General features: G+C 38.8%; 1 protein-coding gene across 1 annotated transcript in view; it reads right to left on the bottom strand.

The window, feature by feature from the left end:
- The window catches only part of UQCRC2 (ubiquinol-cytochrome c reductase core protein 2), a gene marked incomplete at its 5' end in the record, with an annotated part of 30,475 nt that overhangs the window by 5,136 nt on the left and 12,346 nt on the right, over positions 1 to 12,993 (bottom strand). Inside the window, 3 exons of the mRNA XM_079718361.1 lie at positions 2,581 to 2,780; positions 3,085 to 3,180; positions 7,192 to 7,249. Of these exons, the coding sequence (XP_079574487.1) occupies positions 2,581 to 2,780; positions 3,085 to 3,180; positions 7,192 to 7,249 (354 nt within the window). The remainder of the gene's footprint in view (positions 1 to 2,580; positions 2,781 to 3,084; positions 3,181 to 7,191; positions 7,250 to 12,993) is intronic.

Genomic DNA, 12,993 nt, shown 5'->3' with positions numbered 1-12,993 from the left:
ACTTCCCTTGGTATTTTCTAACCTTTTGATGATTAAAAGTTAATGCAAACATTAACTTGTGAACATTACTACTGTAGATTCAATACAGCCGAGTGGTATAAATCATGGGCTTTGGCATTAGACAAACCTGCTTTCTTCCCTCTGCTGTTGCTGGTGACTTCCTTTTCACCAATTCGCTTTCACTTCTCCTATAGACTAAAGTTAAAGGGTTAGGAAAAAAATTTCTGCTTAGTATCTATTATTCAGATGTCCAAGGGAGCAAGAAGTTTAGCCTCTGGAAAACAGGGGTATTTCTGTCTGTAGTCTGAGTAGAGTGTTAAGTCCCTTAAGGTGGACATGACACCCTAGTAAAGTGCTTTTCAGTGTTTATGTGGACCGTTTACATAAGGATCACTTGAGTTGTTATTAAAAATGTAGATTTTCAGGTTCCTACAACAGATCTACTCACTCAGATCACTAAAGATGCAGTCTGGGATTCCAAATTTTAAACTAGTGCTCCAGATGAAGTTTGAAAACCACTGGTTCGGCCCATATGAAGCATACAAAGATATGCACTTCAATCACCTGAAGTTTAATTACAATTCTGAGACTAACTAGTCATCCTCCAAATTTCTGGCCAAATTCTGAAGTAGGAATTTCTATTAATTTTTTTGGGGGGGGATTTATCTTTTAAATTTATTTATTTATTTATTTATTTATTTATTTATGGCTGCATTGGGTCTTCATTGCTGTGTGCAGGTTTCCTCTAGTTGGTGGAGAGCAGGGGCTGCTCTTCGTTGCAGTGCCTGGGCTTCTAATTGCAGTGGCTTCTCTTGTTGCAAAGCATGGGCTCTAGGTGCGCGGGCTTCAGTAGTTGTGGTGTGCGGGCTCAGTAGCTGTGGCTCGCAGACTCTAGAGTGCGGGTTCAGTAGTTGTGGTGCATGGGCCTAGTTGCTCTGCGGCATGTGGGATCTTCCCAGACCAGGGCTTGAACCCGTGTCCCCTGCATTGGCAGGCGGATTCTTAACCACTGTGCCACCAGGGAAGTCCCAGGAATTTCTATTATATTATGTCACTGGATTAGATTAAACTCCAACTACCCAAAGCATCATTAACATTCAATGGTGAAGAGTAAAGCATGAAGAAAAGAAAACAGAGTAGACCATGAACCAGGAGAAAGAAAATCTGGAGGAAATCTAATTTAGGACTAGGACTAATTTAAGATAATAGTTTTTGGGAGTTCCCTGGTGGTCCAGTGGGTAAGACTCTGAGCTGCAGGGAGCCTGGGTTCAATCCCTGGTCGGAGAACTAGATCCCATGTGCATGCCGCAACTAAGAAGCCCATACGCTGCAACTAAAAGATCCCACATGCTACAACTGAACATGCCGCAATGAAGATCCCATGTGCCACAACTAAGACTCAGTGCAGCCAAAATAAATAAACTTAAAAAAAAAAGTAAGACAAAGGTTTTCAAACTGTGCTCCAGGGAACTCTAAGGTTCTGTACAGAAGATTCCAAGGGTTTCACTGTCAAGTAAGCCTTCTAAACTTCTTTAAAAGAAAAAACTTTTGTGTTGGGCATTGCAGCTGGGAAATGGCACTGATGACAAAGGCTCCTCTGCTAAAAAAAAAAAAAAAAAAAGTCTGACACTACCACTAAAGTATTAAACAGAGGAATAGAAAGAGAAGATGACTGATTTTAATTTTCACCATTAAGTGTCAAATGGCCAAAGACTTAGAGGCATAAACCTACCTGTGCCATGTACTATTGCTGAAATTATGAATGATACTTAATCCTACAATTTAGTACATTTGTTACTTTTTAAAGATATAATTGAAGGTCACATGAGGCATTACATTGGGCAAACTATCGTCAATCATTAAATATATTGCCGGTTGACATTTTACATTCTCTTGATTTGAGTATCATTATTTTGAAAGCTTTAGCACTTTCCTCACTGTCATAAAAAGGTGTCTTCTAAGGCAACATAACTTTTGGTTATGGTTAAATGTCATTTTTCTCTTTTAATCTCAAGCTGGAGGAGCCGGTCTGTAAGTAATTTTTTGCTGTATATCTTATACACTTGGTTGGAAAACATGAAGAGCAGTGAAATTCAGGAACTAGCCACAAGAATAGAAGGGGACAGAAGAAATCAGAAAAAAAGACTAATTAGAATCTAGGGGAATGTTTAGTATCTAAAACTTTATTCTAAAGGGGACTGAAGTGTGAATTTCTGACTTTTTAAGCATTCAATTCTTCTTTTTATATTAGAATAACAGTACGTTTTTGATAGACCCACTAAGGTACTAAAATGAAGCCTGGCTGTCTCTTCAATTTTACAAAGATTTTCTTTGTGTTCATCTTAATTTTTTTTTTTTTTGACCACACCGCGTGGCATGCGGGATCTTAGTTCCCTGACCAGGGATAGAACCCGTGCCGCCTGCAGTGGAAGCGTGCTGAGTCTTAACCACTGGACCACCAGAGAAGTTCCTCATCTTAAATTTTAAAAGCAGATTAACATTAAGAGCAAGTTATCAGGACTACACGTAAACACTGAGCCTGTGAAAACAAAAGGAGAGATATCAACTGTTCAGACTCACATCAAATGGCTGGTGAATTCCCTTGGCAACAGCTTGGTATAGAGAGCTGGTGGCATTGCTGCCCCTCTTAACATGTGGTCCAGCACCGAGGACATGCTGGAGAACACTAAACGCATTTGCTTCTGCACTTCCTGCAGCAGCACCTTCTGCTACAAGAGCAGCATGGACGAGACTGTCTCCATTCTGTTCTCGAATTTCACCTGGGGCCGGGTAAGGCAAGAGCGAAGAAAGTGGCTTTTGGTTTTATTCTTCAATATTCTCTACAACACAGTATTAACCCATTAAGATTAAGCTTTTCCCTGGCCTGGTGCTCTCCTTGCTATCCTGCCCTTCCCCCAACACATACACAAACATGTTTAATATATAACACTCAAGCAATCTAATTCTTTCTTTCCACACTGATACTATTTGGTAGTAAATAATCAGGCCTATTATACTCCAATATGCTACTGGGGGGAGAGGCGGCATCCTGGTAAATTAACCTTAATGGAACAAAACGCTTACCTCCACGGTACTTGGTCTTTGCACCAGATAAACCAAGCCCACCCCTCATGTTGAGAAACTGTTCAGCAACTTGCTTTAGAACAGGATGACTCATACCTATTTCAAAAGAAACAAAAACAAACTAGAACCAGAATTTCTAAAACGCAATTGTAAAACACTATTTTAAAAATACATTATACAATTCAAATATTACAGAAATAAACAGTAAAGAAAATAACAGCCTCCCATAATGCCATTCTTCCACACATAATGCATTTACAGCTTTACTATATATTCATCTAGAACTTTTTCTATGCAAATATTATCCTTTTTATTTTTAAAATGGTGTCATTCTATTGATATTGTTTCTAACTTGTCTTTTGTAATTTACACCTAAGTGAATGGACTACACCAAACATTTAATGGTTATAAAGAATTTTATTATATGGATATATCATCATTTATTTAATCAATCTCTTCTTGAGGGACATTAGTATGCTTCTAATAGTTGGCTATTAAAACAATATGGCAATGTGCATCAAAAGATTTTCAAAAGAGTGAAAAGATAATCCACAAAACGGGAAAAAATCTGGTAAGGATTAGTATCCAGAATATATAAAGAACTCTTATAACTCAACAATTAAAAAAAATAAACAACCCAATTAAAAAATGGGCAAGGGACCTGAATAAGCATTTCTCCAAATAAGATATATAGATGGCCAAAAAGCACAAAAAAATATGTTCAATGTTATCAATCACTACAGAAATGCATATCAAAACCACAAAGAGACACTACTTCACACCCATTAGGATGGCCATAATCAAAGACAGATAATAAGTGTTGATAAGGATGTGGAGAAATTGGAACCCTTGTGCACTGTTGATGGGATGTAAAATGGTTCAACTGCTTTGGAAAACAGTCTAGCAGTTCTTCAAATGGTTAAACAGAGAGATATCCTATCCTGGCAATTCTACTCCTAGGTATACACCCAAAACAATGAAAAAAATGTTTTGTTAAAAAACTTATATATGAATGTTTATATTCATAAAAGCCAAAACATTCAGAACAACCCAAATGTCCAGCTAATGAATGAATAACAAAATGTGGTAATGAAATATATTTTTCAGCCAGAAAAGGGAATGGAACATTGGTATATGCTACAATATGGATGGACTTTGAAAACATTATGCTAAGTGACTAAGTGAAAGAAGCCAGTTACAAAGGCTATTATTGTATAATTCCCTTTATATGAAATGTCCAGAATAGTCAGCTCTATATAGACAGAAAGGAGATTAATGGTTGCCAGAGGCAAGGAGGAGGTGGAACGAGGAGTGACTGCTAATGAGTATGGGGTTTCTTTTGGGGATGGTGCAAATGTTATGAAATTAAGATAGTGGCAATAGTTGCACAACTCTGTGACTATACTAAAAACCACAAACTGTACACTTTAAAAGGGTGAATTTTGTGGCATGTGAATTATACCTCAATTAAGCTGTTATTTATAAAACAAATGAACAAAAACCCAATATTGCAAATAATATTCTCATGCAACTATTTTGTAAACTCGACCAAATGTTTCTGCAGGGTAAATTCTTAAAAGTAAATGCTGGGCCTAAGAGTATAAACAATTACAATTTTAATATATTAAAATAGACCTCCAGGGACTTCCCTGGTAGCGAGATGGTTAAGAATCCACCTGCTGGGCTTCCCTGGTGGCGCAGTGGTTGAGAGTCCGCCTGCCAACGCAGGGGACGCGGGTTCGTGCCCTGGTCCGGGAGGATCCCACATGCCGCGGAGCGGCTGGGCCCGTGAGCCATGGCCGCTGGGCCTGCGCATCCGGAGCCTGTGCTCCGCAACGGGAGAGGCCACAGCAGTGAGAGGCCCGTGTACCGCAAAAAAAAAAAAAAAAAAAAAAAAAAAGAATCCACCTGCTGATGCAGGGGACACGGGTTCAATCCCTGGTCTGGGAAGATCCCACATGCCGCGGAGCAACAACTACTAAGCCCGTGCACCACAACTGAGCCTGAGCTCTAGAGCCCGTGAGCCACAACTACTGAGGCCATGTGCTTCAACTACTGAAGCCTGCGTGCCTAGAGTCTGTGCTCCGCAACAAGAGAAGCCACCGCAATGAGAAGCCCGCGCACCACAACGAAGAGTACCCCCCACTCGCCACAACTAGAGAAAGCCCGCGTGCAGCAACAAAAACCCAACGCAGCCAAAAAAAAAAAAAGACCTAAAAAAATGTACCATTTTACACTCCCACCAATAATTTTTGAGAGTGCCTATTTCTCCATACCATGGTTAATACTGGGCAGTGTCAATCTTTTAATTTTTGTCAATTTCACAGATTAAACATTTAGTTATCACATCTTTTACAATAATTGGCCACACACACACACTTTCCCCACGAATTGGTTGTTCATGCCCTTTGTCTATTTTTCTACTAAATTGTACTTAAAACGAAGCAAAACAAAAACAAAAGCTCTTTGTAAAAGCTCTTTGCTTAGAGAAATCTGCCCTTTGTCATAGGTTTTGCAAATACTGTAATGAATTTGAAAGCCAAGTGCTTTAAAAAGTTAAATGCTGGATTCTGCTTAAAAATAAAAAAGACTAGCTATTTTTTTTTTCAGAGTTGTGGACGATTTATTTATATGCTATAAAACTGTGTTGGGGAAGTTGTATTTTTTTTTAATTTTATTGACGTATAATTGATTTACAATGTTGTGTTAATTTCCGCTATAAAGTGACTCAGTTATACATATATATATTCTTTTTCATATTCTTTTCCATTATGGCTTATCACAGGATATTGAATATAGTTCTCTGTGCTATACAGTGGGACCTTGTTGTTTATCCATTCTACACATAATAGTTTGCACCTACTAATCCCAAACTCCCAATCCTTCCCTTCCCCATCCCCCTCGGCAACCACAAGTCTGTTCTCTGTGTGAGTCTGTTTCTATTTCATACATATGTTCATTTGTGTCGTATTTTAGATTCTATGTGTAAGTGATATATGGTATTTGTCCTTCTCTTTCTGACTTACTTTGCTTAGTATGATAATCTCTACATCCATCCATGTTGCTGCAAATAGCATTATTTCATTCTTTTTAATGGCTGAGTAATATTCTATTGTATATATGTACCACACCTTCTTTATCCGTTCATCTGTCAATGGACATTTAGGTTGTTTCCATGAAAGACTAGCTATTAAAATCCTATCACATACGGACTTTCTGACATAAACAGAGGATGAGTTCTGAAATTTTGTTCAATCCTGTGTTCACGTAATTATAGCTTAAAGGACTACTCTTTTTTTTTAATGACTCACATTGAGACAGTGAAACAATACTTTTATTCGTAACTATAAGTGTAACATTTAATAGTAGCACATCTTAGGGTTTCTCTTTTTTCAATTAACCACTTTCTAGAATGAGACAGAACAACATAATGGAGAATTGTATAATCAGAATTTAAGAAAATATCCAAGTGAGTATATTATAAATTGAGGCTGGTTACCTATATAGTGACAGAATTACAATGCACTGGAAAGGTGTTCCATCCCCTACCACACCAAATTATAAAGGAAAAGTCAGCAGCCTCAGTGAATTTTCTGACTATCTACCACTTTCTCTGGGAGCCAAGAACCATGGAACTGTAAATTATCTAGGTATCGATCTATATATAACTATAAAAGGTGTAGATATACATAGTCAGTTACATATGATAGTACCTGATTTTACAGAGTTTCAAAGATAATTCTACCTCCTCATTGAATAAGTTAGTCACATGTTTCACTATCTGCCAAGTCATACTTCTTTTTTTTAACTGAAGATTTACAATGTTGTGTTAGTTTCTGGTATACAGCAAAGTGATTCAGTTATAAATATTCTTTTCCATTATGGTTTATTACAGGATATTGAATATAGTTTCCTATACTATAAAATAGAATCTTGTTGTTTATCCATTCTATATATAACAGTTTATATCTGCTATTCCCAAACTCCCAATCCAACCCTCCCCTGTCCCCCTCCCCGTTGGCAACCAAAAGTCTGTTTTCTATGTCTGTGACTTAAAAAACTACTCTTAAAAGAAGCAAACTGACATGCAGGCAATTCCCAACTTACCAAGTCCAATCAAAGCCATTCTTGCACTTGTAAAATGATTCTGTATATAGTCATGTAACTGAGGAAGTAAAAACATTTATTAGGTTATATTGGTATAAATATAAAAAGCTATAAAAACGTGAAACCACAGTTCAGCAGAAGATAAATACTCAGGCTTAAAAGCTGCTATAATGAACTATAAGGGACTACTTAGTACTGAATTAAACTGAGCTTTTAAAAACCATTGCTTAAAAAGAACTAGAACTTAATGTGGTGATAGTTATGTAACTCTGTGAATATAATAAAAACCACTGAATTGTGCATTTTAAATGGGTGAACTGTATGGTATGTGAATTACATCTCAATGAAGCTGTTAATGGGAAAAAAACAGAATTAAAAATTAGAGCACACATTGGCTTGAACTTGAAGATATGGGCCTATTATGATTTTTATTATAATGTGATTTAAGTAGTACATCAGGTTTCTTTTGTCTTTATGCAGGTAGTAATAAAGCACTGTTATTAACATTCTATAGTAGGGCTAATAGAGTTATATCACTATACCCCTATTGGGAATCTTTGAAGGTTTTTTTGCTCTGAGGTTACTGTCTATACCAGGATTTCCAACCTGGATGATTACAGAATTATATGGGGAGCTTAAAAAACAAAAACACTGTCTATGTCTCCCCACCCCATCCTATTCCTGGGCCCACTGTATAGACTGATATAGTAGATTCAATGTGAAATCTTGGAATCTTTATTTAAAACAAACCACCCACCCATCTAATCAACCACCCAGGTGATCTGAGGATCAGCGAGATTTGACAATCACTGGTTTATACTATCAATTTAGACCTAATATACAAAAGTAGGGCTAAAACATGCATTCTAAACAGGCACACTATTGCTCCCAAGGGAGTGAAAATTAGTTCTTCGAGGTAAGAAAAAAACCTTATTCCTTTATATATAAACTACAAATATATATACAGTACATAAACAGATATACAGTATATCCATGGCATTAGTAAGAAATCAGAAAGAGAAAAACAAATACCATATGCTAACACATATATACGGAATCTACGAAAAAAAAAAAAAGGTCATGAAGAACCTAGGGGTAAGACGGGAATAAAGACACAGACCTACTAGAGAATGGACTTGAGGATATGGGGAGGGGGAAGGGTAAGCTGTGAAAAAGTGAGAGAGTGGCATGGACATATACACCACCAAATGTAAAATCGATAGCTAGTGGGAAGCAGCCGCATAGCACAGGGAGATCAGCTCGGTGCTTTGTGACCGCCTGGAGGGGTGGGATAGGGAGGGTGGGAGGGAGGGAGATGCAAGAGGGAAGAGATATGGGAACATATATGTATGTATAACTGATTCACTTTGTTATGAAGCAGAAACTAACACATCATTGTAAAGCAATTATACTCCAATAAAGATGTTAAAAAAAAAAATGAGGGGTGGGTATTGGCTAAAAAGGCTCCTTGGCTAATGCTGAGAACTGTGAAGCTAAGGTAATAAAACTAAACTTTTATTCAATTTATCAGAATCTGTGCCCTAAAAGGAATGGTGTCTCCATCTATGGAGCCACCTTGGAAAGTCATATTCTTTTTTTTAATGTTGATGTTTTTCTATTGAATGCTGCCTTTGCTCAAATTATTCTAGCAACATTTCTTTAGAATTTCCTTTAGCCTAGGGATACATTTAAAAAATGCTAATAACTTTGAGATAACCATGGTTAACATGTTGGTATTTGTCTATGATGCACACACCTTATTTTTAAAAAAATGGGACGCCATGGTACATCCTATTCATAAATTACCTTTCCTTTACTTGACAACAAGCTATGAAAAATTCATTATCAATTAATATTTTTGAATGGTTGAATAGTATTCCATTCTACAGATATTTAATATATTATTTAACTAGTTCTCTAATGTTGGATATTTGATTTGTTTCTTCTAATTTTTCACAATTGCATACAATGCCACAACAGACATCTTTGTAGGTAAATGTTTTGTTATGTGCATCCTTTTAGCTACCTCAATAATATATCTTCAATAATATATCTTCAAAAGAGTGAATTTGATTTCTGAAAAAATTCAAAAACATACTAGAGGCCAGTCTTATGAAAAATGTTGGGGCTTCCCTGGTGACGCAGTGGTTGAGAGTCCGCCTGCCGATGCAGGGGACGCGGATTTGTGCCCCGGTCTGGGAAGATCCAAAATGCCATGGAACGGCTGCGCCCGTGAGCCATGGCCGCTGAGCCTGCACGTCCGGAGCCTGTGCTCCTCAACAGGGGAAGCCACAGCGGTGAGAGGCCCGCGTACCGCAAAAAAAAAAAAAAAAAAAAAAAAAAAAAAATTGTTGGCTGTTCCAAGTTGGATGATACCAGTTATAATTTTTTTTGAACAGTACCATATGAATGGTAGGCATTAAATTGATAACTGGATAGTTTTCTTAACCAGGAGATAAGTCAAAAGAGGAAAGGGATACAAAATTCAGTTTTCTGTAGTGGATAACCAGAAATGAGAATAAAAGCCTAATTTCTGAGTCATATATACTTGGAAAGTGTTGATAATTCCCAGTTTTTTGTTTTTGTTTTTGTTTTTTTTGCGGCACGTGGGCCTCTCACGGGTGCGGCCTCTCCCATTGCAGAGCACAGGCTCCGGACGTGCAGGCTCAGTGGCCATGGCTCACGGGCCCAGCTGCTCCGCAGCATGTGGGATCCTCCCAGACCGGGGCACAAAGCCATGTCCCCTGCATCGGCAGGCAGACTCTCAACCACTGCACCACGAGGGAAGCCCCCCAGTTTTTCTCTTAATGTCTCTTGGTAAAAAGATTTTTTGGGGGTGGGTGAGGGGTAGGAGTAGGAAATTAAGATTATATACACATATCTACACTTGCAAATTTAATGCTGAATGTTTCACATTTTGTAAACAAAGTTCTATGATATATACATGGCTGTGACATGTGACAAATTTGTACTGCCAGCAAAGTGAGGCAGGTGTGCTGGAGAAGGTAAATGAGCTGGTGAGCAGGCTGATGACAGAATGGGAAGCAAGAAAGTGGGCTTCATTCCTACCTATGTATTCAGAGTGGTTAAAGGAAGACTTTTAGTCACATTATGGTATTTAAACACTTACATACTGTTTAAAAGACAGATATACATAGAAAAGGTTCTAGAAGAAAAATACACCTAGGTGCTAACAATGAGTGCCTTTAGGTGTGTGAGATATCTTTTTCCCCCTTTATTTTCTGAAATTTCTGTAAGGAACATGCCCATTTTGTAATAAAAACTTTAGTTGAAAGATACACAGAAATTGTTCAGATGGAATTTTAGTTAAAAAGCAAGCTGATGGATGGGAAATTCCCTGGCGGTCCAGTGGTTAGAACTCTGCTCTTCCACTGCAGGGGGCACTGGTTCAATCACTGGTAGGGGAACTAGGACCCCACAAGCTGCATGGCGTGGCCAAAAAAAAGCAAGCTGATGAAAAAAAAGCAAGCTAGAAAATTTCTTAAATTAGAAGATACAAAAAACTAGCAAACGAAACTGAAGTGGTAGATGAACATTCAATTTAATGTGAAAATAAGCACATTTTAAAATGTAATGTGTTGGAGCCTGAACCAAGATGGCGGAGTAGAAGGACGTGCTCTCACTCCCTCTTGTGAGAACACCAGAATCACAACTAGCTGCTGGACAATCATTGACAGGAAGACACTGGAACTCACCAAAAAAGATACCCCACATCCAAAGACAAAGGAGAAGCCACAATGAGACGGTAGGAGGGGCGCAATCACAGCAAAATCTAATCCCATAACTGCTTGGTGGGTGACTCACAGACTGGAGGACACTTATAGCACGGAAGTCCACCCACTGGAGTGAAGGTTCTGAGCCCCATGTCAGGCTTCCCAAACTAGAGGTCTGGCAACGGGAGGAGGAATTCCCAGAGAATCAGACTTTGAAGCCTAGTGGGATTTGATTGCAGGACTTCGACAAGACTGGGGGAAACAGAGACTCCACTCTTGGAGGGCATACACAAAGTAGTGTGTGCATCGGGACCCAGGGGAAGGAGCAGTGACCCCAGGGGGGACTGAACCAGACCTACATGCTAGTGTTGGAGGGTCTCCTGCAGAGGCGGGGTGTAGCTGTGGCTCGCAGTGGGGACAAGGACACTGGCAGCAGAAGTTCTGGGAAGTACACCTTGGCGTGAGCCCTCCCAGAGTCTGCCATTAGCCCCACCAAAGAGCCAAGGTAGGCTCCAGTGTTGGGTTCCCTCAGGCCAAGCAACCAACAGCGAGGGAACCCAGCCCCACCCATCAGCAGTCAAGCAGATTAAAGTTTTACTGAGCTCTGCCCACCAGAGCAACAGTCAGCTCTACCCACCACCAGTCCCTCCCATCAGGAAACCTGCACAAGCCTCTTAGACAGCCTCATCCACCAGAGGGCAGACAGCAGAAACAAGAAGAACTACAATCCTGCAACCTGTGGAACAAAAACCACATTCACAGAAAGACAGACAAGATGAAAAGGCAGAGGGCTTTGTACCAGATGAAGGAACAAGATAAAGCCCCAGAAAAACAACTAAATGAAGTGCAGATAGGCAATCTTCAGAATATGATAGTGAAGATGATCCAGGACCTCAGAAAAAGAATGGAGGCAAAGATCGAGAAGATGCAAGAAATGTTTAACAAAGACCTAGAAGACTTAAAAAACAAACAAACAAAGATGAACAATACAATAACTGAAAAAAAAATACACTAGAAGGAATTAATAGCAGAATAACTGAGGCAGAAGAACAGATAAGTGGCCTGGAAGACAGAATGGTGGAATTCACTGCTGTAGAACAGAATAAAGAAAAAAGAATGAAAAGAAATGAAGACAGCCTAAGAGACCTCTGGGACAACATTAAACACAAAAACATTCGCATTATAGGGGTCCCAGAAGGAGAAGAGAGAGAGAAAGGACCAGAGAAAATATTTGCAGAGATTATAGTCAAAAACTTCTCTAACATGGGAAGGAAATAGCCACCCAAGTCCAGGAAGTGCAGAGAGTACCATACAGGATAAACCCAAGCAGAAACACGCCGAGACACATAGTAATCAAGTTGGCAAAAATTAAAGAAAAATTATTGAAAGCAGCAAGGGAAAAGTGACAAATAACATACAAGGGAACTCCCATAAGGTTAACAGCTGATTTCTCAACAGAAACTCTACAAGCCAGAAGGGAGTGGCATGATATACTTAAAGTGATGAAAGGGAAGTAACTACAACCAAGATTACTCTACCTGGCAAGGATCTCATTCAGATTCGATGGAGAAATCAAAAGCTTTACAGACAAGCAAAAGCTCAGAGAATTCAGCACCACCAAAGCAGCTCTACAACAAATGCTAAAGAAACTTCCCTAACTGGGAAACACAGGAGAAGAAAAGGACCTACAAAAACAAACCCAAAACAATTAAGAAAATAGTCATAGGAACATACATATTGAAAATTACCTTAAACGTGAATGGATTAAATGCTCCAAGCAAAAGACACAGGCTTGCTGAATGGATACAAAAACAAGACCCATATATAGGCTGTCTACAAGAGACCCACTTCAGACCTAGGGACACATACAGACTGAAAGTGAGGGGATGGAAAAAGATATTCCATGCAAATGGAAATCAAAAGCTGGAGTAGCAATACTCTTATCAGATAAAACAGACTTTAAAATGAAGAATGTTATAAGAGACAAGGAAGGACACTACATAATGATCAAGGGATCAATCCAAGAAGGTAAAACAATTATAAATATATACGCACCCAACATAGGAGC

The sequence above is a fragment of the Hyperoodon ampullatus genome, assembly GCF_949752795.1.
Source record: "Hyperoodon ampullatus genome assembly, chromosome: 14".
NCBI classification, from domain to species: domain Eukaryota; kingdom Metazoa; phylum Chordata; class Mammalia; order Artiodactyla; family Ziphiidae; genus Hyperoodon; species Hyperoodon ampullatus.
The sequence above is the reverse complement of the archived record's forward strand: the minus strand, read 5'-3'. Positions and strand labels throughout refer to the sequence as shown.